The sequence below is a fragment of the Metopolophium dirhodum genome, chromosome 1 (genome assembly GCF_019925205.1).
Source record: "Metopolophium dirhodum isolate CAU chromosome 1, ASM1992520v1, whole genome shotgun sequence".
Taxonomy (NCBI): Eukaryota; Metazoa; Arthropoda; class Insecta; order Hemiptera; family Aphididae; genus Metopolophium; species Metopolophium dirhodum.
This window is the reverse complement of record NC_083560.1, coordinates 84,081,492-84,109,031: the sequence shown is the minus strand read 5'-3', so window position 1 is coordinate 84,109,031 and position 27,540 is coordinate 84,081,492. Positions and strand designations below refer to the sequence as shown.

Sequence of the window (27,540 nt, the reverse complement as noted above, 5' to 3'; positions counted from 1 at the left end):
GAGTTCCACATACTCTTAATGAATTGAACTTAATCATGTAATACTTGCCTGGTAATTCCTAAATTGGTTTCAACTCATTTTTAAGTCCAAAATTTAGCTTCAATATTTTACACAATACTTTTTAACATCTTAAAATAAATTTTACTTTCTAAAGTATTGGCCCAATACTATTGGGACTATTAAAATATGTAACCTCCTAAGGGGATGTATTTTTATCAATTATTTGACACTAATTTGACATCTTATTCTCAAAATATAATTAAGCAGAATTCAAATTGTTATGTATATTAGCATTGGCTATTGATTTATATTCTACTCTCTATTATCAAATATATAAGCTAAAAATAATTTAATGTTTTTAAATATTTAATTGATTTTATATATTTTGCGTTATAGTTAAATTTCCGACAAACTTCTTCTTGAATTAAGTGTAATTTATTATAACAATGATAATTTTTTATTTTTGAGAGGAATTAATTAATTTTAATTTTTAAGCAATGACAAAATAAGTTTTATCGATAGCTATGTTGTATACAGTGTATTTGATTAATGTGGGTATATGTTGAAACCTTGAAGGTATTATCCACTATATACCACTATATTATATGACTGTATATAATATTATGTAGGTTGTTCACTTATTAAACCTATACAAATATGAATATTTGGACTGTGCGTCCCCTATACCCCGTCTTATATTGGAATGTTTCCTAGTGCCAACATTGTTAAAAAGAGATAGCCAATACCTGTGCAGTGTGTATATGATAAGACCTTAAGTGTATTCTATCTTTTTCTAAAATTATTGTTAAACTTCTCTCACTCTCACTATTTATAAGTATAGATGGGCTTCGTAAGCTATATTTTTTTTAATAATGATGGCCCCAAGACTCTCTCTTAGTGATATTAGTCAACTTTCTTTATATGTATATGATTTAGTCGGATATATACCACAGTAAAATATTTTAATTAGGTTTAGTTTGTACAACTGTAATATTGCTATAATATAATACTATAGGTGGATTGTAGTTGGATCTCACAAAGAAAAAATGCAATTGCTAAGAAATGAAAGCTGAGTTGCAATCATAGCACTCGTAATATTTCACAAAGAGTTAACCAAAGATCCGTTCACTGGTTCATGGTGATGGGAAAAATGAAACTTAGCAGTATGACAACATGATGTGATACTGGAACGGTTGTGGAACTTGTTGTCTCTCGAGATGCCGTTAAGACGCTGCAGTGGGCCCGTCATCGGATGGACGACGACGATTTGCAAATTCTTGGGCCACCGCTGCCACCGGCCCTTGCTGCGTCCCCGTCACCGGCGGCCCCACCGTCCTCCAACACCGAAATGACCTTTTGCCCCGACGATATGTCGGAGATGTTCTCTTTCCGGACCGACATCGACTTCTTGAGCGATAGCTGGCGCGACCGAATCGTCTGCTGTTCACCCGCGCTGACGCCACTGACTGTCGAACACCGGCTGCTAGGCGGTGGGGTGTCGAGGTCGTGTGGGAAACACCACAGGAATATTCCTCCGTCCACGCTCGTGCTTACCAAATACTGGCCGTCCGGACTCACCCTCACGTTGGTTACGACGCCCGCGTGGCCCACGCCCACGTGTGTGGGAACGCCCTCATTGTACAGCCAAACCTTCACCGTCTGGTCCGAACTTCCGGTCATGAAGTACTTGCCTGTGGGCCAGATGAACCGTAGTATAGTAGGGATGTAATTATTATTGTAATATTATAAAATCATTGTGAGTGTACTTGGTCAGTCCGTTCCAAAAGTCCCAAATCACCACTCCCGAATATCTAACATAGATATTATGTTGGCTTGTAAACAATAGTTTAATAATATTCAAATTCGATGAAAGGTTTTTAAACATTTTTTTTTGCATTAGATATTGGTTTTTAAAATTGTTGTTATTATATTTTTTATAAAAATATAAAAATGTAGAACAAATTGATCAAGTTAAGCTTTTAATATTCTGTAGAATAACATACCTATCTCTAGGCAAAAAATTTAAAATTAAAGTGGATCGCTTTGTGTGCATTTATTACAATGTACCTATTACGGATATTGGTAGGTATCTGCAACTATATTCAACCTATTAGTGAAACTATCAGTGCAGTTTTTCAAAAAAATTTTTTTTAGTTTTTAATATATTTAACGATTTAATCGCTAAATTAAATTAAATTGATTTACATGGTATGTGATTTTTGGAACATTCTTTATAGTATACGTTATATTATAAATCTACAGATTTAACTATAATTGTAGCGGAACAAAATACCAAATCAAAAACACTACAGTGACTTCAAAATAAGCTTATAAAAACAAAATTAGGTACTTAATACTTTAAAGGTAAATTAAATAATATATTTTTTATTGAAATAATATTATGTATAATATCATATAATGATAATATTGTTATGTTATATGTCTTAATATTATTGTATGTTTTATAGGAAGGCAATTTTAACTATTTAATATATTATAACTTGCTAATATAAATAAGTCTAATCTTTTAAATAACAATAAAATATAAGTTTTAGTTTTAAATTCAAAATTTCTAAACTGTATGAAATGTACATAGATTTGAGCATAGTGTATACTTACATTCTAATATGCAGTTTCGGTTCTTGTATATAAATTGGTTATTTTCTTAATAAATTACTATATTTTAAATTTTTAACTGTTAATATCCAGAATAATAGTGTTTTGTAACAGTTTCGTTTAAATTAATCAAAATTTCTATCTGACACGACGTGAAAATATATACAATGATAATGACATTCGTCAGATTTTATTATGATAACTTACCTAGCACCCCAGAAATGAAAGAACAACATTTTGACCCTATAGTTGCACCTATAGCTAATTCACTTTGTTTGGTTTCCATACGATTTTTTGACCCCCCAATTTTTATTTCGCATGTTTTATTACACAACCAATGACTCCCCTCCACTAACTTGAGGAAAAAAACCTGGTCCGGGGTGGGTTATTAATTCGTTGGTAAAATAGTAATCACCCTGGTGGTGGTGGACGGTAAACAAACCTGTAGGCGTGATGTCCAGCGAATTTATCGCGGCCACGGCGGACCCCTCGATCTCCCGGATCAATGACCCATCGAGTGCCTCCCAGAATCCGATATACCGGTTGGTTCCACTCGTCAGCAGCTGGGTGCCGTTTGGGTGGTACATGGCACTTGTAAACACCGTCGATGAAAACATTATCGACAGCCGCGTGTACCGGACAATGTCCCAAACTATGCACGTGCCGTCCGCACTGGACGTGATCGCCTCATGGCCCAGTCGGTGCAGGTCGATGGACGTCACCGCACCCTTGTGCTCTTTGAGCACCGCGATCAGGGTGCCGTTGGTGCCGTTCACCTGCCACACGCGCACCTGCCCATCGCCGCCGCCACTCACCAGCTTCATGCCGTCCTTGCACATGGCTATAGCCGACACGCCGTTGTTGTGGCAGTTGTGTATGGTGTACAGCAGCCGGCCAGATTCCGGTGTGAACGACCGGATGCGGCCGTCGTTCCAAGAGCTGATGATCTGGGAGCCGTCGTGTGAGAACAGTACGCCAGAACACGTGCAGTTCGGGACGGTGACCCGTAGTAGTTGCTGGAGCGTGTCCACCGACCAGACGCGCACGTCGTTCTTGCTGGCGGTCGCGAACACCTTGCTGTAGTCGCGTGGGAACGCAAGGTCGTACACCGCAGACGTGTGGCACGTGAACATGCGGGTCACTGCAAACGTGGCCACGCTTACGGTGAACAGCTCGCAGTTGATTGTGCCCACCAGCACTGTGTGATTTTCCATCAGCTGTATGCTGGTCACGGTCGACTCGACGTCCGCTGACAGGACAGTCAGCAGCAGTGGGTGCGTGGGCGTGGCCAGTCGCGTCTCTATCTTCTTGTAGTGCTTCTGCTGCTGCTTGACTTGCACCTTTTGCCGGACCAGTTCCACGACGCCATTCCCTGATCCCACGATCATGGCGCCGTTGTTTCCGTAAAGACACAGTGACGTTACACCCCTACTATACAGTTCAACAGTGACCCCGGGTGGATGCTTCTTGCCCGAGGCTGGGTATTTGGCGAAGCAGCCGACCAACGTTGGCGACGCGGACGGTTTCTGCACAGCCAAGTCCGCTGGAAAGTTCAGCTTGATCTTGAGCAAGTCCCCGGTGCTGGTACCGCAATACGCGTACTCGTCTAGGCGATCAATCTCGGTGCACAGGATCTTCCGTTTGATCTTGGCAAACGACGTGTCCAACCCTTGCAGGTTTCTCTGCTCCCTGTTCAACGTCCACAGCCGCAGCATGTTGTCGCCGGCCACCACGAAGCATCTGTTGCGCGAGTTCACCGCTTTGAGCACGGTCGATATTCCAGCGGTTGACTTCACTGACGAAGAGCCGCACAGCACCTCTTTCTTTTCAATCTCGTACACTATGATGGAGCCGTCGTCAATGCCTCCCAGCGAAATCAAGTACTGTTCGCAGCAAGAGAACGCCACCGACTCGACGCGCACCATGTGTGACTCATAGTTGGTCACCACCTCGCCGGTCTGGAAATCCCATATTATGATCGGCGATCTGAAACCCATATAGTTCACCTGACCGGCGGCAACGTATTTCCCAGTGCTGGATACCGTCACCGCCGATATGATGTTGGTCAGCCCTACGAAGAACCGCTGCACCTTAGTCGACCAATTGTACGTCGTAACGTTGGTGCCGAGTGGATAAATCAGATGGACCCCATCTGGATGCAATAATAGACCATTCAACGGATTTCCGTCGAATCCGATCAGTGACTTCAATTCCAAGTCCTTCACGTTAATTTCTTCCATCTCCTAAAACTATTCAAAAACAAACAAAAATGTGTGTATGATATAATTGTATCAATTGTTTTGCTAAATTGTATTGTATTGTGGTTTAGTACCGTAAACGTATAAATGTACATGTTATTCGATGTTTATAAATCTATGGCAGCTAAAATATCTAAAATAAATAAATAAATAAGATAATAATAATTTATTTTCTATGTTCCTACGAGAATAATATGTGTTTTGGGTAACATATTATATACGTTTTCTCGAGAGTTAAATATGTGATATTAAAAAGTTTGAACATGCATTTATGTAAGAATAAAATATAAAAGCTATATTATTTCAAGAATAAATATATAGTGTAATGCCGCTATAATAAGACCACATCAAGTTTCGTGTATAAATGCCACTCAATGCTCATTTTTTTAACTAAATGGGTATGGAAGGAATATATAACATGCTCAAAGTAAGTTAACATTTAAATTACATACCTAATAGTATTAGCCAATAAAGGTATGTCATTAATCTTGAGCTAATTGACGTGTTCAACTTACACTTTAAAAAACTAGGTATTTCAGCGTTTTATTACTCTAAAAACTGTATGTGATGGACAAAAGATGAAAATATGTGGAGAACTAGTAATAATTGCATACGCCGATGATATTATGATAATATGAGGGACGATAGATGAAATCATAAATAAAACGTGCAAATTTCTAAAAGCAAGTAAATCTTTAAGTGTAAGTACGTACAAGGAAAAAACTATATATATATCAAGGATAATCTGTAAAATTATATAATAATAGCTTTGAAAAAGTTCATTTTTACCTATACGTTGTTATCATGACAGAAGGAAGGACGTGCAGGAGGAGATCAACGAAAAATAAAATCCTGTAAGTGATATTACATTGTTACACAGTATTATGAAACTCCATAATAAAAATCACTATCACACAATAAATTCGAAGACACTCATATACCGTGGTTATTTGTGACCAGTAGTTATATACATGAGAAAACCTAGTCACTGACTAAAAAAAATAGTATACGTCTGATTAGTGATTACTTTCGAAAGAAATGTACTGTGAAATATAAACGGCCCAAGATATAACTCAGAGTTTTAGGCTTACAATAATAAACAACAAATCAAAACCCGCAGAATCTACATTACTGCCCAAGTATTCTATAGTATTTAAAAAGCGAACTTCTAGAATGGTTTGGACATGTTTGGAGAGCTGGTGGTCATGAAATTGACATAGAGCACAATATGGAAGATATTGTGAATATTGATGTGACATACAAGAAACTACAGATAGAGTGTGGTTACGTAATGGCAACAATGGTTTTCAAGAAATCGTCTAAGCGAAGAAGAAGAAAATTTCGTAAATACTCACAAGCTAATGTTATCATCAGGGCTGTGGATTTTTAAAAATCCTTAAAAAATGCATTAAAAATGTCAAAAAATGCAATAAAATATGCACTTAAAATGCAAAAAATGCAATATAAAATGCCAAAAGTTATAATATAAAATTCACTTGAAGTGGTTTTTAATTTAATTTTTATATTTATATTAATATTATAGTATACCATACATTACATTTTACATGCATAAAAATATGTTTATTTAATAAAAAGAATAATAATAATAGTTAATAACTTAAATTACAGTGTGTGAAATTTTGTATTACTAATTATACTGAGTGTATTGTTTACTTTCATCAACTTGGTTAAATAAAACTATAAAAATATTTAACAGGTTACAGACTACAACGGTACTTATGTCAGAAACTCAGAACCACAAGATTGCAATAAATTGCTTGGCTGATCCGTAAGTGGATAATTTAAAATACCAATACTCGCGCGCCATCTATTTGTTGTCTGTGGCAACTGTATATTACAGTTAAATTGTGAACTATAATAAAAGCTAAAACCATCTAAGTTTATGACTAAAGTCTAAAGTTTAATAATTTGAAACATTATTATAATTTTTTATTTAATATATTAATACACATTGTATAGGTATAGGTACATTTTAAAGTTTCTAAATATTTAATTAAAATATGTGTTCACAAGTTCCAATTATGTGTAATTGTACCTAACCTTTAATAGTAGAGTGAATTCACATATTATTATCAATCGTTAAGTTGTTTTTAAATATTTCGTTAAGTTCAAATTTGGACAAAATTCGTAAACCTTACTAAAATTTAAAACTAATTTTTATTTTAAAATGTTTATAAGTTTTTAATTTAATACAAGGTTCCTAGTTTTTACCAAAACACATAAATTAAAAAAAATATAGAAGCGTAATTTTTTTATAGACATTTCAAGTTAAAATTTTTACGAAATCGGATATTTAAATAAAGAATAACTAAAATCGTTATTTTGTTGTAAATTAAAAGTATTATTCGTGGGGACCCAACTTCTCTGTATCTTATTATATTTTATTATATACAATGATATTTTCTAAATATTTAGATAAACTTTAAACAATAAAATATAACCTATCGTAATAAATTATAATAGCAGTAGAAATAAGGCAGGGTTTATTATACATACGTGAGTAATTTAAAAATTTAATAATTATTTTGTAGTTAAAAATTTGTAAAATGTTCAACTTTTATCGCTAAGGATTGAAAATTTAAAACAAGGCTCCACGTAAATAGGTTATATATAAATTACTTTATTCACAATAATATCATCAAATATATACTTACGATTTTTGTTTTACGCGGTAACTCAGAGTGGAGCCTATAATAGCTGGTATACTAAATTATAGAAATAGATTATTATATACTACGGTCTACGGCCCAAGAAATAAATTATTTTTTTCATTTCATTCTGATTTTAATATGAGAGTGGTGTTATTGGGTTTGACGGTGTTTGGTGTCAGAAACAACATCCAAGTTAATTAGGTAAGTAGTTTTACAATTATTTTGCATTGAAAGAAAACATTAAATTATTGTGATTCGTATACAATCATTGAATCATTGTGGTCATTGGTGTTCCGTAATACTAGAAATTTAATATTAATTATTAAAACTAATGGTTTTGAACATATTTATATATTTCATCTACATAATATATTAAATTTTAAAGAAAACTAAATAACCTTATAATTTAAAATTTGATGATAAGTAGTTAGTACAATCACGTGAGTTGCCATATTACTTTTCTTAAATATATCGTGAACGCGAAATCCCATATCGAGTATCGACAATCTTATTATTATACCGCGTTCGCAAATCGTCACGTTATATTATATATTAATATTGTCCTGGACGCGATTGTCACTTATTATAATATATTATACATTTTGTTCATATTTTTAATGGCGCCATGGAGGCTTGACTATTTTCCTTGACTCGCATTTAATATTTTTATATACCTCCATCGAGAATCACTACATATTATTATTTATAATATTAATTCATATAACCGCTAAATAGCCATATTTATTATTGTTTTTATCTGTTGGGTCAAAATTGACTTAAAATATAATTTAAGTTAATAAATATAGAAAAACAAATATATTGTTTTAAATTACCGTGTAGGTACGCAAATTGTCACGTTATATTATATTGTCGTGGACGCGATTGTTACTTATTATTATATTATACATTTTATTCATATTCTCAGTGGTGGTTTGAACTTTTTTCGTTGACTCACATTTAATATTTTTAAACCTCCATCAAGCCACCACTACATTATTATTATGTTATTTATTATATTAACCCATTCAACCGCTAAATACCTATATTTATTATTGTTTTTATCTATTGGGCCAACTTTGACTTAAAATATAATTTAAATTAATAAATATAGAAAGAAAAATATATTGTTTTAAGTATTATATTGTTATATTTTTAGTGTACAACTTGAATTTTAAAATCATATTTATAATGAATGATCCGAAAAAAAGATTTGAAAGTGGAGCGAGTAAACGAAAACGCAAAGCAGAGGAAGAGAGAAAAACTAAATTGTTACCGTCTGTTTCAAAGTTCAAATATGTTCACTGTGCGTCGCATAATTGAAACTTGGTTGTAAACGATTCTGTTAAAAACATTGCCGAAATTAGACAATTTTTTGAGATGTTAGAAACTTTATATACTTTTTTTGGAAACAGTATACTTCGATGGTCAATGTTGAAAAAAGAAAGCAGTGACATTTCAAGATCACTTAAAAGGCTGTGCCCTACAAGATGGTCGTCTAGAATTGATTGTTTAATATCACTCAATCATATGTACCCAGACGTTATGAAAGTTTTAAACAACATAACATTGACTGGGCGTAATAAGGATGAACAAAACGATGCCTCCGCACTCAAAAAATATTTCGAAAGGTATGAAACAATTATTTTAATCCTTGTGATGTATAAAATATTGTCAAAAATTAATTTAGCATCCAAAATACTTCAATCACCTGGAGCTGATATTGGAAAGGCTGATGATTTGATAAAAAACACAATGGAAAATATGTTGAAAATCCGTGAGAACTTTAATGATTTGATAGAGGAAGTAGATTCTAAAGCGTTACAGTGGAATGTTACACCGGAGTTTTCTTGTAAACGAACGAGAAAAGTAAAACAATTTTATGATGAGCTATGTCAAGATCAACGTCTTTCACAAGGAAACCGTTATTTTAAAACGCAAGTTTTATATCGCTATATCGACACTGTAGTTACACAATTGAAAACAAGATTTGAAGGTCTTAGTGAAATAAGTAATTTATTTAGTTGTATTTTAAGACTGCCTATAATATCAGATGACGAGATCAGTGAGAGTACAAAAAAGTTGGCAGATGAATTTCAGGACTTTAATCCAGCAGAACTTGCCACACAAATTGAGTCATTTAATTGTCTGTTTGCTTCTGAACTTAAGTCTTGTAACAGCATTTTTGATATGACTAAAATAATAATTTGATTACTAGTTTCCCTGACTTATTAACGGCATTTTACTTGTTCCTTACATTACCGGTTACTGTGGCGAGTGCAGAAAGGACATTCTCAAAACTTAAACTAATTAAAAATTATTTAAGAAGCACAATGTCCCAAACACGGCTTAGTGGTCTTGCGATGATTTCAATAGAAAATGAGCGTGCTAAAAAATTGGACTTATCGTTATTGGTGAAGACGTTTGCTCAAGACCGTAGCAGAAAAAAATCATTTTCAATGTAAATAAAATATTATTATTATTGTTTCCGAAATTATAATTTAATAAATTATTAATTTACTATAAATATATTTTTTTTTATTGCATACAAATAAACAGCCAAATGTTTAGAAATTTAAATTACAGATATAGGGCCTCCAAAAATATTGTATCCACGGGCCTCAATGATCGTAGTTCCGCCACTGCTTAAATGTCAGTGATACTTAATGATATTATATCATTGAATTCAAATTTAACACCATCCATTACAGTGACCCACTTTTAACCTACTGCACAGCAGAGCGACATCCACTTACCCACCTTTTTAATCATATTTTAGTTTAAAATATAAAAAGTGGGTAAGTGGATGTCTCTTTACTGTACAGTAGATTACAACTTACAAGTGGGTCACTATTGAGAAAATCGAAAAATGACCTCGCTTAAGTATCATCTTGATCCAATTTGCTAAAATATAAGATACTATATGTTGAAATAGAAGCACAATTTCTAGGAAAAATTTTGTATACGAGATAAAAAAAAAACACCATTGTAAAACCACTAGATCCCTCACTCTGCTCAGAATCCAAAATTATCAGGGTCTATGCTGCTGATACAATTCTAGCCCCCCCCTCCCCCAGAAAAATATCACTAGTTGTGCCTATAATAACAGTAATATCAGAATACATTTAAAATAATAGACTGCTGAACCGAAATATTATGTTATATAATACAATATTGTACAGTTGTTTTTCTTTACTATTTTATTTGAATTTCACCAACAATAATTAAACTATAATTACAACATTTTAGATTTTATGAAACAACTGGTTTTCAAGGTTGTGTCGGATGCATCGACTGCACACGTGTGGCAATTGTTCCACCTATTAAAGATTCTTTTAATGCAAATCCTGAATATATTTATATTAATCGAAAAAGATACCATTCAATAAATGTCCAATTAGTTGAGTACTTATATACATTCACTTAATTCGATTTGATAACTGTATTAACTATAAATGCAAGGACAAGCAAGTTATAATTAAAAATTAATAGTTACCTAACATTAATTTATTAACCTAACAAAATATCTTTGTTTCTTTTCAATGTATTAAACATAGACCTATAAACTAATGGACTGGCGGACAGCGCTTTCCACTCCGCTCTGTCATCAATGTTAGGTGATCATCTAACCATATAACTGAGAGCGAAATAACATAAAGAAGTGAAGGAGCACCACACTTTGTTTCTTTTCTTGCTCACACTATATCATACCCAGTGTTGGGAAAGTTCCTTTTAAAAAGGAACTCGTTCCCGTTCCTCGTTCCTACTGTAAGAAAGGAACTCGTTCCCGTTCCTCTTTCCTGTCCCGAAATAAGAACGCGTTCCCGTTCCTTTTTAAAAAGGAACGCGTTCCCGTTCCTTCATGTTCCTTTTTTTGCAATTTGAGTGGTGGTCAATGGTGTATTTTGCGAACAATTTTTAAGTCAGAAATAATCGAACCGAGAGAGTTAACCGATTATTTCTGACTTAAAAATTTTTCGCAAAAAACACCATTGACCACCACTGAAATCGGTTAACTCACTCCTTTCTAGGAGCACCGATTTTTAACAAAAATGATTTGTCTTAGATTTTTTTTGTTATAATTCAAAAGTTGTATAGCGTAGACTTGAAACTTTATATATATACATTCATATTGCATAATTGCATAATATTATACATGTATATTACTATAGTAGTATAGTATACAGTGTATAGTGTGTACTATACACGATACACCACACATAGAGACATGCTATAGGTTATAGGCTTATAGCCCATAGGAGTATAGGACATAGTATGATACAACAATCTGTTTTTTTTTTTAATTCAATTTATTTGAAAAAATATTTTTATACTGACATTTTGTTTTGTTTGAGAAGAACTAATTTGGCGCGCGGAACCGGAAACGACCCGGAACACGACACGTAGTCGACCGACGGCGTCGCGGCTCAGTTTTGGCGCGGAAACACACTATATGCGCTTCATAAAATATACTGTGGCACTCAACGTGTTAAAATTTTTTCATTATTTGAGGAACGGAAATTTTCGTTCAAGTTCCTTCAAAATAGGAACTCGTTCCCGTTCCTCGTTCCTATATTTTAAATGGAACGCGTTCCGAGCTTCGTTCCTATAAAAGGAACGCGTTCCTCAAGGAACGCGTTCCTTCCCAACACTGGGTCAGAGTATCAACAACATCGTGCCGCTATCTACAGAAGCGTTATCGAGAGTAAACAACAACAGTCGACTACAATTCAATATGCAACAATATTTATTAGGCACAATTTTCTCCAGTAGTGATCCCTCAAGTGGGGACTTGTATGAGCCGAATAGTGTATTACGCAGGGGCAAGAGACACCTTAGGAAGAACAGATGAACTTTTAGGTGCAGCTAGGTACTTCTTGCGTAGTCAAACGTCGGGCAGAACGTCAGAGCATCCAGAGCAACCGAAAATCAAAAGTTCAGAGCATCCAGAGCAACCGAAAATCAAAAGTCCAGAGCATCCAGAGCAATCGAAAATCAGAACGTCAGAGCATCCAGAGCAACCGAAAATCAAAAGTTCAGAGCATCCAGAGCAACCGAAAATCAAAAGTCCAGAGCATCCAGAGCAATCGAAAATCAAAAGTTCAGAGCATCCAGAGCAACTGAAAATCAAAAGTTCAGAGCATCCAGAGCAACCAAAAATCAAAAGTTCAGAGCATCCAGAGCAACCGAAAATCAAAAGTTCAGAGCACCAAGAGCTTCCTAAAGTCAAAAGTTCAGAGCATCCAGAGCAACCGAAAATCAAAAGTTCAGAGCACCAAGAGCTTCCTAAAGTCAAAAGTTCAGAGCATCCAGAGCAACCAAAAATCAAAAGTTCAAAGCATCCAGAGCAACCGAAAATCAAAAGTTCAGAGCATCCAGAGCAACCGAAAATCAAAAGTTCAGAACATCCAGAGCAACCGAAAATTAAAAGGTCAGAGCATCAAGAACATCAAAAAGTCAAAAGTCCAGAACATCCAAAGCATCGAGAAGACAAGGAGCACACGGAACACCCAGAAACTCAACCAAATTCAGAGCATCAAAAATATTCAGGAAGTACAAAAAGGCAAAAACTGTCAGAGCAACAGATAGAAATCATGAACAACGATACCTCTAATTCTACGGAAGGACCCAAATCCAGATCAGGATCATCGATCCGGAACAGGTGGACCTTCTAGTGCAAGGATTAATAGTAAAGCTAACAGGAAGAGCATTGCGGTCGTTAAGGTACAAGGATATAACGACATACAAGGAGTTCCGGAAAAATATTGTAGAAATATCAGAAACGAAAAAGCTATTACCGCAACTACAAATAAAATTACTCACGTGTAGGAAGAGCCCGGATGAAGGAGTGCAAGAATACTATGATAAAATGGAACAAATATTACATGACTTGATCGATGCAACAATGGAGGCAGGAGAATATTCGAATGGAACGGATATTGACAGGCTATTACACAATCAGGTACTCAACGCCTTTATAAGTGGGTTACCAGAATCCTATCGGCTACTATTAAAGGCTCGAGGTCCGAAGAAGTTAAGTGACGCATTAGCCTTTGCGTTGGAAGAGGAAACAGACAAACTTGGCAAAGGAGATACAATTATTCAGTCTGAAGTCGACTACCTTGCTTTAAGTAATAATAATGAACATTTTTTTGTATTAGAATTAAGTCAATGGGAACTATGTATTAGGCTAGAATTATACACTCTTTGTAAGGGTGATCAACCAATACACCGCCGAACGGGATCTAGTTTGTGTGAAATTTCACGGTTGGCTAACTCGCAAAATACATTAGGAAATCGTAAAATTAAATTTGTAACATTAGACACACCCATTTGGAATCGATTGTCAAAAACCAATTCTTGGTTGTACTATGCACAACCACACACATGTACGATTACCTGTTTAGAACCTCTGCAAAGCTATACCGTGGAGATCTCGGGCGTGGGTAGGTTGACCACCTCATTGTCATGTGAAATTTTTACAGAAAATTCTGTACTTGTACCGTTAAATAAAAACATTAGAAATGTACAAGCAGACGTAATTCCAGAAAATCCAAAAGTCAGTGTAATCTCTCTGTTAGCAGACATTCTACCATCTGTATTACCCCAAAATGTTTCAAACTTAAACCAAATAAAAAATCTAAACTCTTTAGCACATAAGGCAATCGAAATAAATAACCTCCAACGTAAGGCATTGGAACCTCTATTTATATTTAAAGTTGAATTTCACTTTACAGTTATGTACATATCCATATTATTCATAACTCTAACCATAAGTATAGTTGTTGTTAAGTTTAAGAACCAGGTCATAAAAATGTATAGTCCAGAGGTAGTGGATAATATTCCAAGCAATGGACAAGTTAACCCTTAAGTTTGTATAAAAAAAAAAATTGTATTGCCTTAAGTGTAGAATAAATTAAGTAAGTTTAAGCATTATAGACACCATGTGGCGGTATTGTAACTAGGTGTACCCGTAGTGTAAGAAATTTATGGAGTAGTAATTAAGGTCGCAGGGACTGCTCCAGTTTAACGCTGGGGGTATGTTGTATATGCATGCACGCGTATGTATGTATGTATGTATGTAATATGTATGTATGTATGTACTATGTATATATATGTATGTATGTAATACATATATAGGGATAAATGTGTTGACTCGGGGTAAGACGAGTGTGTGACCGATTCGGTTCTCACGATGGTCTACGTGACCGAAAGGGCTGGGTCAGCACATTCTTATAGGCCTGGACGGACCGTTGCGGCGGGCCTCGCCCGGCGGACGGCAGTCGTGTAAGGTCGAAAGAGTGAGTAACACCCGTGTTACTGGTCAGAGCATCTTTTATAGTTTATTACAGAGCCTCATATAGTTTTAATCAGAACCTCTCTCAGTGTCAGTATTTATATAGATTCATTACCTAAATTATATATACATTAATTATTTTGTGTTCAATTGAAATATTTAGTATTAATATCAATTTATAAAAGCATTATATACATTATTACAACAAGTGTCTAATTTAATAAATTGGTAATCTTAGTATACGTAATCTACGTGTTACTTATTTAACACCAATACCTACGGTTTAACGTCATTCGACGGTGGATCACACTTCAAAACTATTAATGGATATCTTCGATTCTTAAGATTAGCAAACATATCGACAACTTCTTCTAAGTTAACATGACTTGCATACTCTCCTTCAACATTAATTACCATTAAATCACATAATCTTTCATCCCCAGTTGTACTTCTTAAGAATGATTTAACGCGTTTTAAAGAAGAAAAAAATCGCTCATTGGTAGCTGTAGTGACAGGCAAAGTTAATAAAATAGTCAAAAATTTTAGTGTTTCTTTAAATGCGCTTGGAAGTTCCGATAGAGTTTTAAGTAGGTATAAAATAAATATCTGGTTTTAGTATGTTTTTATAATATATATTTCTTTCAGTAGGTTATCAAAGTCAAATTATTTAATAATTACTTGTTTTTGGAAATTTTTTCGAGCTAAATCAAAAGGATTATTTGGTGCTCCGACATGTTTAACCCGTACACGTTTTCCTCCATGTATTTTATTTTCGTGTTTGCTACGATAGTCGTCGTCAAACACACCGCCACAAATCAAACATTCTAGTTTAATTCTTTTTCTTTTTTTTAAAGAAACTTCACTCATTTTAATTACTAAGTAATAAACCACAATCACGTTTGAGTCATGAGTACAATATACAAATATATCAAATAAACAAACACGTTACGTCGTTACACCGTCCAAAACATAAGCAATTTTTGACTATCATCAATTGAACACATATTATTATTCTAAATTGTATAATAATTAATAACAATAATAAAAGTAATAATACTAGTAGTACTGATTAGTGGTTAGATGTCATCATGGATTATGGAAGTCGGCAATTGGCGTTCGATGTTATCTACACTAACAATTTGTTGTAAATCCATGATATATATTTTTAGAATTTTTCTTGTTTTGCACATTAGCGATTATCATAAACCGAGGAGCCAGTGTTTCCCAACATTTTAATAAACCATAAACCATTTAGATTATCTGATTTCTCAATACAAAATAGTAAATACAAATTTAGTATTTACAGATTTTAGCATTTGATCGCCGGACAAAGAATTGCCGACTTTTTAAAATTTCTTAGAGTAGGGCATTTTCCAGAGTCTGCCCCCCCCCCACCCAATGACGCCCCTGAATACTACCTACACTACTCTTAACCAAAAAACAAAACTCACTTTACGCCATTTATTCCAATTTTTAACAGCTCCGGGCATTGCATTTAGAGACTCAGCAATTTTCTCCCAACGTTTTTGAGTGGTTTTAAACGTAAAACTACTGCTAAATTTGCCACTGAGCAACTGTGGACCAAGCTTCAAAAACCCGTTCAAAGCTATCATCTGATCTACAGTTGCCCGACCTTTAATGTAGTTTGCCATTATATTACAACTTAGTACTCGAAGTAATAAAGCCGATCAAATATTGGCTCAAAAAATGGCTCTTATTATTATATATTATTATAGAGGTCTTAACACAAATAGATATATATACGTGTAGTGTATACTCTCGGTAACTCGAAGCTCACCGGGGAAAAATAAATTCGACTTACTAAAAATGTCGAGTTAATTTCGTGTTATTTGAAGGGCAATTTTATTTGTTCGAGATATCGAGAATTTCGAGTTATCAAGGTTCGAGTTACCGAGAGTACACTGTATTATAATTATTGTATATAATTTATGATAAGACTTCTGCCAGAATGAGAGGCAATGATAAAAAAAAACAGTATTTCTCTCTTCCCCATTCCGGCACACTTCCCTCTATTTTATTAATACTATGGCCTATCCATTTTTTAATATCTATGAAGGTAGTATGCAGTGACCTTTTTTTTTAAACTTTGGTGAGCTGGTGGTCTTGAACTGTCCGTTTCGGCGATAAAAGCGTTTCTAACATCATGCCTTACCACCAAGCTTACAACATCAATCAGTCCATCACGAAATAAAAAAAAATTAAAGTGGAGGGGCGAGTGTCGGCAGTGTCGCTTCTATAATGTTCTATGATTATAGTCTAGTTGTTGCATTTGCGTAGATCCCTGCAATTTGCATTACCTTTGCCGTGATCGATGAATAGAGAGACGTGACAAAAAATAGTTTGTGTAGCTCATGCGAGAAGGCAATCTCAGTCTTGGGCGAAATGCGGCCGCCGTCTGCGGATCGTGCCGCACACGTCGCTTGCTACTGATATAGCTCACTTCCCGCCCTTGCCAGTAATATTTCTACTACTAAAATAACAATATATCAGGAGCCTTGTATTATATTTTCACTCATTTTTACACGACAAATGCAGTTGTTTGTAAAAATAGTTATATATTTCTTTCTGTAATGTACCCAGAATAATGAAATCGGTGTCAACTTCGAAAAAATTATAGGAACAAAATAAATATATTAATTAAATAAATATGATTCCAATAATAATAAAAAAAAAAAAAAGTAGGAACCTTTAATTAATAAGTATTAAACATATTTAAGATACGTGGTTAATTATAAGCTAAAAATGTGAAGTCAATACATTTTTGTGGGAGGGAGAGCGGCGTAAAATATTGTTGCCCTAGGGTGTTATTGGTGGTTAGAGTGGCACTGTAGGTAAGTATTGTTGCGTATTCGTCTTACAAATGAAAATATAGCAAAAACTGTTTTGCGTGGGGAAGAACCGATGGGTTACCGAAGGCAACAGTATAATAACTAAGAAACGAAATTTTAACCACATAAAAAAGAGAACTTTGGCTGAGAATTAATATCGTTTATAAGTTTGAAAAATACAAAAAAAATAATGGATTTTGAAACAATAAGAACTTTTTTCGTACAAGTACTATCACTGCATTCTGAGTGGTTCTATCCCGCGCAAAACAGTTTTTGCAATGTTGTACATATTTTGTAAGGCGGAGGCGGAGACAACACATGCGGATGCAACGTCCTCTTAATTTTTTGAATTAAATGACAAAGTTTAATCTCCTTTGTTTTGTTTTTCCAAATCTTGAAATAATCTCATCAAAATTTACTTGACGGGCGACGCACGACGTGTCCAGATTTCAGACGTTCACATCAAAATGAAAATAAATATAATATGATACACGTAAATACGTAATTAAATATTAATTAACGTTGTGTATGGTATTTTGTAACAAGTTATTGGAATCCAAATTAGCGAATAGATTAGCCGAGATTCACCAATATGGCAATATTATGGCAATATAGCACTGTATTTTATGTTTCTGTCATTGTTTTACTGGTGAAGTTAAAATATACACCTTATATAAATGTATAATATATATTGTAAAACCAAATACCAATTGACCTGTATTGAATAATATAAATTGAAAATAAAATAAAATACGTAGGTAGGTATTATTTATATATTATAATTTAAACTAAGTAATTATAATTTTTCATTAACCACTAAAATTTTATGCACCGTTTCCTGATTTTCAATTTTTTTGGTATTTATTACAAAAATAAAATAGGTTTAGAAGTTTTTTCACCTAATAAGATACGTACTTATTTGATATCAAAATGTGACTTCTAGCTGAGAAAATGATCAAACGTAAACAATAATAAATAATGTAAGAAGCCTATTAATCACTAGATTATTAAAACAACTATTAGGTAGGTAGTAATATTGTTTCGATTTAATTACATACATTGTTTCCAGTAATTTGGCTCTTCCAACACTTTTAATAGTGGTCTGAATTTTAACCACCACTGCTGTTTGTTAGAATATTTTCTGTAAATTCAAAAGATTTTAAAACAACATAAGAAATAATTTGATTTTTTTTTCTCAAATAATTGGTAATATTACTCATCGTTAATAAATCTGAGATCATCTAGTGGTGTAAATTTGAAATCACTCCTTTGTAAACCCAATGATACAGCTGAAATTGGCAATGTCATATTTTCTGGATTTTTGTTTTGTATGTTATTTATCCACTCAACTACCAGTTGCCCTTCTTTTAGAGCAAATGATCTATCAAATGGACTAGGTACACCACCAGTGGCAATGCTTCCTATAAGTAAGTAGGTACCTAGTTAATACCTAGTACCTATACTATTAATTCCTTATATTACATACTGTAAAAAGACACTAGTTGACTTCTGGGTAGATAGGTATTTAAGAACTAGGTTTAATTAACTTAGTGAGTAGGTTAGTAGGTATCTATATTCTATAAGGACTATGAAAATAACAGTCAAAATTAATATTGCACTACCAAATAAATTTTTATAATATGAGAAATATATGGGTAGAGTATAGGTTCTGAGCTTATTCTTAAATCATATTCGTTACAATTATGTAACATATATAACTGTTGATAGGTGATTAAACGTATTTTTAATGTAAGACTTTTGTTACAAGAGTTGTATTATGAGAAATACATTTTTAAAGTCAATTTAAATCAGCAATCTCATGCTGGATTGCATAAACAATTTATTAAATTTAATAGTTCACTAAAAATTTAATGGACCAATCACGGGCCACTAAATCTTGTTTAAGGGACCATTAGCTCACTATTGATTCATTAAATGTTTTGTGCAATCCAGCATCAATGTGTTACAAAAAAACAGTTATGAGCTTTATCAATTTAATTAGATAAAATTAGTAGGATAATATTACCTAAAATAGAAGTTCTAGTGACAAATGATTTTTGTCCTTCTTCAGTCAGTAATTTTTTTAAAAAACTTGTTGTATAATTTTCACTGGCCTTTTCAGATCTACAAATGGCAGGTAGAATAATTAATTTATAATGCAATTTATTATAAAAATTAAAGCATATATACAATCTGCAGTATAGTGGGTACCTTCAGACCTAAAACATTAAACTTATACAATAAATATATTTAATTATTTATGTGTGTGCCGTGTGGTGTGGACTCCGGAGAAGGGGCCCTTGCCCTTCTCCTATCTCCACTATACATCCATCTTTGTATACCTACAAAAAACCTACATGTCCAATAACGCTGAAATTGAAATCAGTAAAATTCAAGTCATTTTGGGAAGTCCTCGGGAGGCGGACATTTTTAATTACAATTAATAGGTAGACATGTAGAGGTAGTCTTACATTTTCCATCAAAAATTCCATCCTTCCATTAAACATCAGTTATTGATGGAATATTGATGGAATATAGGTACCTCATACCTACTAAAGAAGTCCAAAAATGTCCTTGTATTAAGCTTGTAAATAAATTCAGTTCAGATTAGAAAATAATTGTGTTCTTAAATTTGTTATTGAGTTATAATTATTTTTAAATTTTAATATGTTGCACATAAAATTAAAAATATTTTATAATAACTGTTAATTTATTAAAACTAGTGACTTATACTTATGGTCATAATAACTTAGTTCTCATAGAGTCATAGTATAATATAATTTAAATGTATAATACAGGTATACATAATAGAAGACAGTAAATATGAGCTAATGCCTTAATACTAGGGTATTTTCCAATGGAAGGCTTTTAACAAAGAAACTAATTAAAAAATTAATAAAAACTAAAACTAAAACTAATTCTAAATATAATTTTAAAACTAAATATTTAAAAACTAAATAGGTGTTATAAAATAATTGCATACAAAAAACCGTTGTGAGCGGAGACGGTCTGCCGGCCTATAATATTACTAAGTATATTTTATAATTTTATTTTGATTAAATTAATTTATTTTACTATTAGGCATTAGTAGTATGCAGTAAGTAAAATTAATATTTGCGAAAAAGATTGCATTTGAAAATGCCATTGTGTATACTGTGTATAAAATACAATAATATATTTTAAAAGTTTCAAATAGGTACCCAGGAATAATATTTATTATTTTTTAATTAGTTACAACAAAACAACTAAAATCGTTATTCTTTGTTTAAATATTTAATTAAATCCAAATTTGAACTTAAAATGTCTATGAAAAAAACTGAGTTTAAATATATTTTAGATTTTTAAATTACAGTATTAAGGTGGACTCTTGTTTTAAATTTTCAATCCTAATTCCTTAGCTATAAAAATTTAACATTTTATAAATTTGTAACAAAATAATTTGCAAATTTTGTCAAATTATATTATATGTAAATACAAATAACATGATTAACTAATTTTGTTTGGAATTACCATAAATCCTTAGTAATTAACGTTATAAACCTTGTCAAATATTCTTTATTATCAGCTATTAACGTTAATTGTTAGTTAATAACGTTAATATAAATTTAACGTCTTTTACTGTAACATAATATTATATAATATAATATACATAAAATATGTTTTACCTTAACACGAGTCCTCGGGTAATCATATTAGTGTCAAATTTTTCAACCATTCTGTATATACAATCCATTAAATCTGTGATATCGAACTTTTCCTCAGGAATATACGACGCGTCTGCACCGCACGCCATTGCTATATAAAATTATTCATTATGAAATAGATTAAAGTAACAGCCTAACCTAGTTACCTTACCCGTCATGGACGTTAAATAACCACATAAACCGCCTAATACTTCGACCACAAACACTCGAGGTTTATGACCTTCAGCCGACTGTCTAATAATGTCACACAACTGTAATTTAAATATTAAACATTATTAATATATAATATATAGTAACAAGTATTTGTTTAAGTTTATTTAGGAATTATATCAAACTTGTGGGGCGGCACTACGCTCTCTAAAATGTTCTGGCGAGTTCTCGCGTGTATTCTAGAGCAGTGTTTCTCAACCTTGGGGTCGCCAACTTATTATTTAGGGTCACGTATGAATTAAAATTGTATGTATTATATGTATTTGTAAATATTTGGTATACGTTTTTTTAATTAAAAATAATTATAATATAATATGTATTTTATGTTGTGTACAATGTATACCTACAGTAATTTTAGTATTGATTATTAATAATAATCTATATTCTATGCAAGTATATAAAAAAAAAATATGTAAGGGGGTCGTTAAAAAATTGAAATTGAAAAAGAGGGTCGCCACAGAGTTCCGAACTGAAACCCATTTGTCATTCAAATCGCGTGTAAATTATGTATCTCGATTTCGTGTATATTTAATTAATATGTAATTCTTTCCACAAGCTTTTATTCAAAAAGTAATATTAATAACGATATAGCTTCATGTTTTTGTACCTATATAAAAGATGAATCTGATGGAAAGTTGATTTTGATATTACGTAAGGTATATTACAATAAAAATTTAGTATTTAAATAAGAATAAGTACCTATACCTAGCTGGCCATATTATATATATTACAAAAATATATTAGTTCAATTAATTGAAATTAGAATGTACCTTTGTACTTTCAAAAGAAGCTCAATTTTAATTTTTTTTTAACGGTTTTTTTTTGGGGGGATTCACTGTTTATGTTCAACTTTATTATTATAATTGATCAAATAATTTTAGATTCTGAGCGGAGCAATGAATCTATTGGTTTTATAGTGATATGTATTTTTGTTATCTGACGTCACCTTTAGGAACAATAAAAATGCTTCAATATTTAACTTTCAGGGTGGTTTTTGCAAGAAAATTGGATCTTATAATGTATAAATTTGCATTTACTTACTACAAACAAAATCTGTATGAGTTTTCTTATTTTAAATGATTAAATAATTGGTACTTTGTAATGGTCAAAAGTAAAAATTCCCAGTACTTAATGTTAAAAATAATTAGATAATTAACAACTGGAATTTTCCATAGATAATATAAGAATGGATAGGACATAAGAACTTCAATCACATGAAACTTGAGTGATATTATTTTTAAGGTTATATGGGGCAAATATTGATATGATAATAATTGATAAATAATAATAAATATTTTAAATTTAAATATTTAACAAAGTTTAGAGTAATTTTCCAGGCACAAGTGGCACAACAATCAAAATACAAACTGACAAATATCTAAATATAACTGACTATCATGTTATCATTATTATTTAATAAAATAGTTTTGCACATAACTTTAAAAAGCCCCATATTGTCTTTCTCTCTTTACGTTCTCTCTTCCCCAAAAAAGCACACGGCCCCATATGGAACTGATATAGGCATGTCCTATCCATTCTTATATTATCTATGGAATTTTCACGCAAATGCAGTTTTCGAAAAATAGATTTTGTTTTTTTGGTTTTTATTTGCGTTTTTCATACATCTTATATAACTTCAAAAATACTTTGGCTTTTTTTGTACTTTTTATAGACGTTTTAATTTTTTTTGTTTTTTTTTTCGATGTAGAAAAATGATTCAAAATTTGATACAATTTAATACAGTTAATGGTGAAGAGAACCGGTCACCGCCGCATATACCTACTCCGAAAGCTTCCTCCACTACATCTTATCAAATTGTGTCGCAGCGTTGAGTGCACGAGTAGACTGAGTCCACCACCCCATGCCTACCACGCCGCCGCGGCCATTGCGCGGCGAATTATAGTTTTTATTTTGAATAAACTAATAAAGTATAGTGAAAATTACCTTAACAATTTGGTTTAAAGCTGTATCTGTTCCCAATGAAAAATCGGTTCCTGGTATATTGTTGCTGTAAGTAACCGGTACCACTATTAAAGGTATGCAAAACTCTTTGTATTTTTTCCGGTAATCGTACATCATTATGCCGGTCTTTAAAGCCTGCAAACAAAATAAAGTAGGTTTCACTTGTACAGTATTGTCATATTTCAGAGACCAGAGTAACTATACTTCTGTCCCTCCAGCAATTACACACGAGCTGATGTTAAAGTGTTTCATTTGCATCGCAACTTTTTCCATCATCTCCTCATCAGGAATTGTTCTTGTTATTCCTAGCTTAACACCACCTTGATTTAGCCAACCGATGACACTAGACCAATGGAGTTCAATAATCTGTTTTTCATAAAAATAAAAATATATATAGGTATATTCAACAACTTGATTTAATATAATATTTGTTGACACTAATTCATGCATTCACATTCAAACTAATACATAAATAACTAACGAATATGTTAAGTTACTTCGCCTTTTATTAATCCATCAATACTGAATTTTGCAGCTAGTACTCGGTTATTTAATGCTAGTGTGGCTCGAACTATAGAATACATCAATGCGTTTATTCCATTACTAGAACCTCCAATATTCAATATTAAAGTTATTTTCCCCTAAAATATTCATTTTTATTGTAACTGAAATGTAATAGTGTTGAGTACAAAAATACAAACTTCCGAATGAGTGATTTCTTTGTGTATCATTTGTTTGTATGTCACTAAATTTTGAGTAAAACTCCTGAAAATAGTTTATATAAACACATTATATTATTCAACATTATTCAACATTTATTGAAGTTTTCATAAACTAGATTTTATAAGGTAGGTTCTTAATATTTGTGTTTTAAAATCTATGTTGTTTAAACTTCTTCAGAAGAATGTGACTTATTGGACATAATTATTACAGTACCCATCCTAGCCCCACTATAAAGATCTACCTCGCCAAATAAAAATCTAGCAAAAATAACTCCTTTTTTATCTGTAAAAAATTTAATAATTTTTTAAAAAAAATGTTAACTCCACATTCAGTATCTACAAAATGATCCCTTTTTAATGAGTTATCAACCAACTTTCTAGCATCATAGTTTAAGAGAAAAGTTAAAAATAGAAATTTTGGGACTGTTCACGCCGAAGTTTTTATGGATTCAACTATTCAAGTGGTTATATCGCTTGGGTGTGATATCAAATCTCTCTCATTAATATTTTATATTAAAGCTAACTAAATTACCCTCCTACTCATTATTACTGAGTTACATTTTATTATTTTCCTATTTAACACAAATTCTTGAAAATTTCAAAATTCAGACTATTTTCATTTCAATTACCATACTTAATTGATTAAAAATCAAGTAAAAAACAAAAACACACGTCATTGTAAAACCAACACATTTATCACTCTGATCAGAATCTAAAATACAAAATTAATTGTCATAGCATTTGTCCAATGCCCATACTATTGATATCCCTTAAATTAACATGATATTGTATATTGCCTATTCCAGCTAACCCTACAGGTATTATTAGGTTAATAGGCTAATTAATTTGCCATATAAATTCAACCGAAATATAACACATTAGTATCTAACTATAGTTATGTATGTAAATATGTAAGTACCTACCAATTAAGTATAATATTTTTATTTTAATGATATATTATCCAAAGTAGGTAGGTACTATTAAACGTACTGGCCTCGAAGTTCCAGTGCCCTATCGAAATCTTTCTGTTCAATGGCTTTTCCAATTTCCAATGTTCTTTTAACACAATCCATCAATGATTGATGTACAATTGTATTAGCATTAAGACATACGACTTTTGGTTCAGTTTCTGCTGTATCTTCTAATAAACACAAAACAGCGTGTGCGCCCATACGTGAAGCCTAATCCAGTAAACATAATATACAAAATATAAGCTACTTCGTCAAACTTATTTGGTAATAATTATTGTTACTAAAATTCTATCGAATGCTGAGGGACTTCCGCCTCTTTGAACATGCCCCAGAACGGTTATCCTAGCGTCTTGATTTAATTTGGCCACTAAAACATTTTTAACCATTTCTGATGTAATTGAATTACCGTTTAAATCAACTGCTCCTTCCGAGACTATTATAATGTTCAGCCTTTTACCATGGTCTCTTGCCTGAAAAAAATATGTATATATAAATTCAAACTACCTATATTGTAATAAACAATTTTAATATCAATAGTTATGGATGATAACTAGGGCCCGGATTTAAATGCTTTAAAAACTATCAAAAAATGATCTCCGAAATAGTCAAAAAAGTTACATAATATAACCACGATAATGCACTTAAAATATAACTTAATATTTTTCTATAGAAATGAATTTGATACATATTTTAATATTTAAGGAAGTTTAATAATTCTAAGCTAAAAACGTTATGACAAAAAATAATTAATCAGTGATCGTTTTTATTGGTGGTCATTATGTTCTTTGTACTGTATTCATTCTAAAGATACTTAAATATGAAACTTATGTTAGATGCTGCATTCAACAATTTTTACTTACCTCTTTAATGGTGTCTGACGTCTGGCATTAAGCCTGACAACATTTCTTGATATAATATTTTGAATTAGGTACCTACCAAATTCTACTTTAAAAACTTGAAAAATGTATTTTAAACATGCACAAAAATTAGTGAAATTAATTAAAAATTCTAAAAAATATTTAAAATCGAAAGACAGTGAACATTTTTAAATAAAATTAGACTCTTGAAGTACTTATCTGTAGGTACATGAATCGAATTCGAATTACCTACATACTTGAAATGTATTTTTTTAGAGTCCCCCTCCCAAAAAAAAATATACTTTGTCTTTAAATCCGAACCATAATGATATTATTTAAACGATATCCTGTAAATTTAATTAACATACCATCTGTACATTTTTACATAATTTATCTGGCCAATCCAATTTTTGTGGCCATTCCCTAATGAATAAGTAATCAGCTTCACACATCAACGCACTTTTAACAGCTAAATAACTATAATATATCACATTTTAATATAGTAATATTTACTTAAATAGTTAAACTGTTACTATTTAAGTTACTATTACCCACAAGTGCGGCCCATAACTTCCATTATAAATGTTCTCTGATGAGAAAATGCCGTGCTTACAATAGAATCTATTGCTTCAAGTATTCGGTGAAGTGCTGTGTCAGCACCAATGGTCATATCAGTTCCACTAAAATCGTTGTCAATTGACCCAACAATGCCAACCAAGTTCAAATGGTCAAACTTTTTTGACGTTTCTTCATCTATCTCCTCTAAACGAATATTTAAATGTTTGTAACCATAAGTCAAGAGAATTAAACAATTATTACTGTTTTTTAAAAGTTCATTAATATGGAATGGCCATTCTTCACGAAAAATATTAGCACCAGTCAAGGAACCATCTCCGCCAATTACCACCAAGTTAGAAATACCAAATGATATCATATTTTTGGTCGCTTTCATTCTACCTTCTTTAGTCATAAACGGCTTACACCGTTTTGTTCCGATAATAGTGCCACCCTTATGTGTAAAACATTTTTTAAGCACTTTATCTTAAAACCAACATCTTAAAAGTTTAAAACCATACCAAATTTAGAGTGAAAGATACATCGTACCAATTAGCTTTTGTTATGTAACCTTCGATAAGTCCATGATATCCCTCTTTGACGAAATAGACGGTGACACCTAATTGAATTGACACTCTTACAATAGCTCTCACAGCCGCATTCATTCCTGAAAAATTACATTAGTGCTAACTATAAAGTGTTCCTACACCTAGCTGTTAAAATGTTAATATTGATAGGTATCACGAGTATTTACATCGTTTTTCACTATCGAATTCTTACCTTGTGAGTCTCCCCCACTGGTCAAGACTGCTAATGTTACATTTTTGTTTTTTTCCCGTGGAAATCTCGTTAAAATCGCTTTAAAATCAT

At 32.4% G+C, this 27,540-nt stretch overlaps 2 protein-coding genes across 2 annotated transcripts; both read right to left on the bottom strand.

Annotated features, from left to right (window-relative positions):
• Positions 1-1,245: 1,245 nt before the first annotated feature.
• On the bottom strand, positions 1,246-4,856 carry LOC132932883 (cilia- and flagella-associated protein 52-like). The gene is made up of 2 exons (XM_060999231.1): positions 3,059-4,856; positions 1,246-1,691 (listed from the first exon to the last, which is right to left on the bottom strand). Exons 1-2 carry the CDS (start codon positions 4,854-4,856, stop codon positions 1,246-1,248), a joined length of 2,244 nt encoding a protein of 747 aa, XP_060855214.1.
• A 13,883-nt stretch (positions 4,857-18,739) lies between these two features.
• On the bottom strand, positions 18,740-27,337 carry LOC132936325 (ATP-dependent 6-phosphofructokinase-like). Its single transcript, XM_061003028.1, has 15 exons — positions 27,192-27,337; positions 26,935-27,124; positions 26,667-26,877; positions 26,484-26,592; positions 25,540-25,728; positions 25,278-25,468; positions 24,267-24,330; positions 24,063-24,206; positions 23,770-23,931; positions 23,548-23,700; positions 21,545-21,644; positions 21,355-21,484; positions 19,716-19,813; positions 18,906-19,110; positions 18,740-18,830 (listed from the first exon to the last, which is right to left on the bottom strand). The coding sequence occupies exons 1-15, from the start codon at positions 27,333-27,335 to the stop codon at positions 18,740-18,742; spliced, it is 2,181 nt and encodes a 726-aa protein (XP_060859011.1). The 5' UTR covers positions 27,336-27,337.
• Between the last annotated feature and the right edge of the window lie 203 nt (positions 27,338-27,540).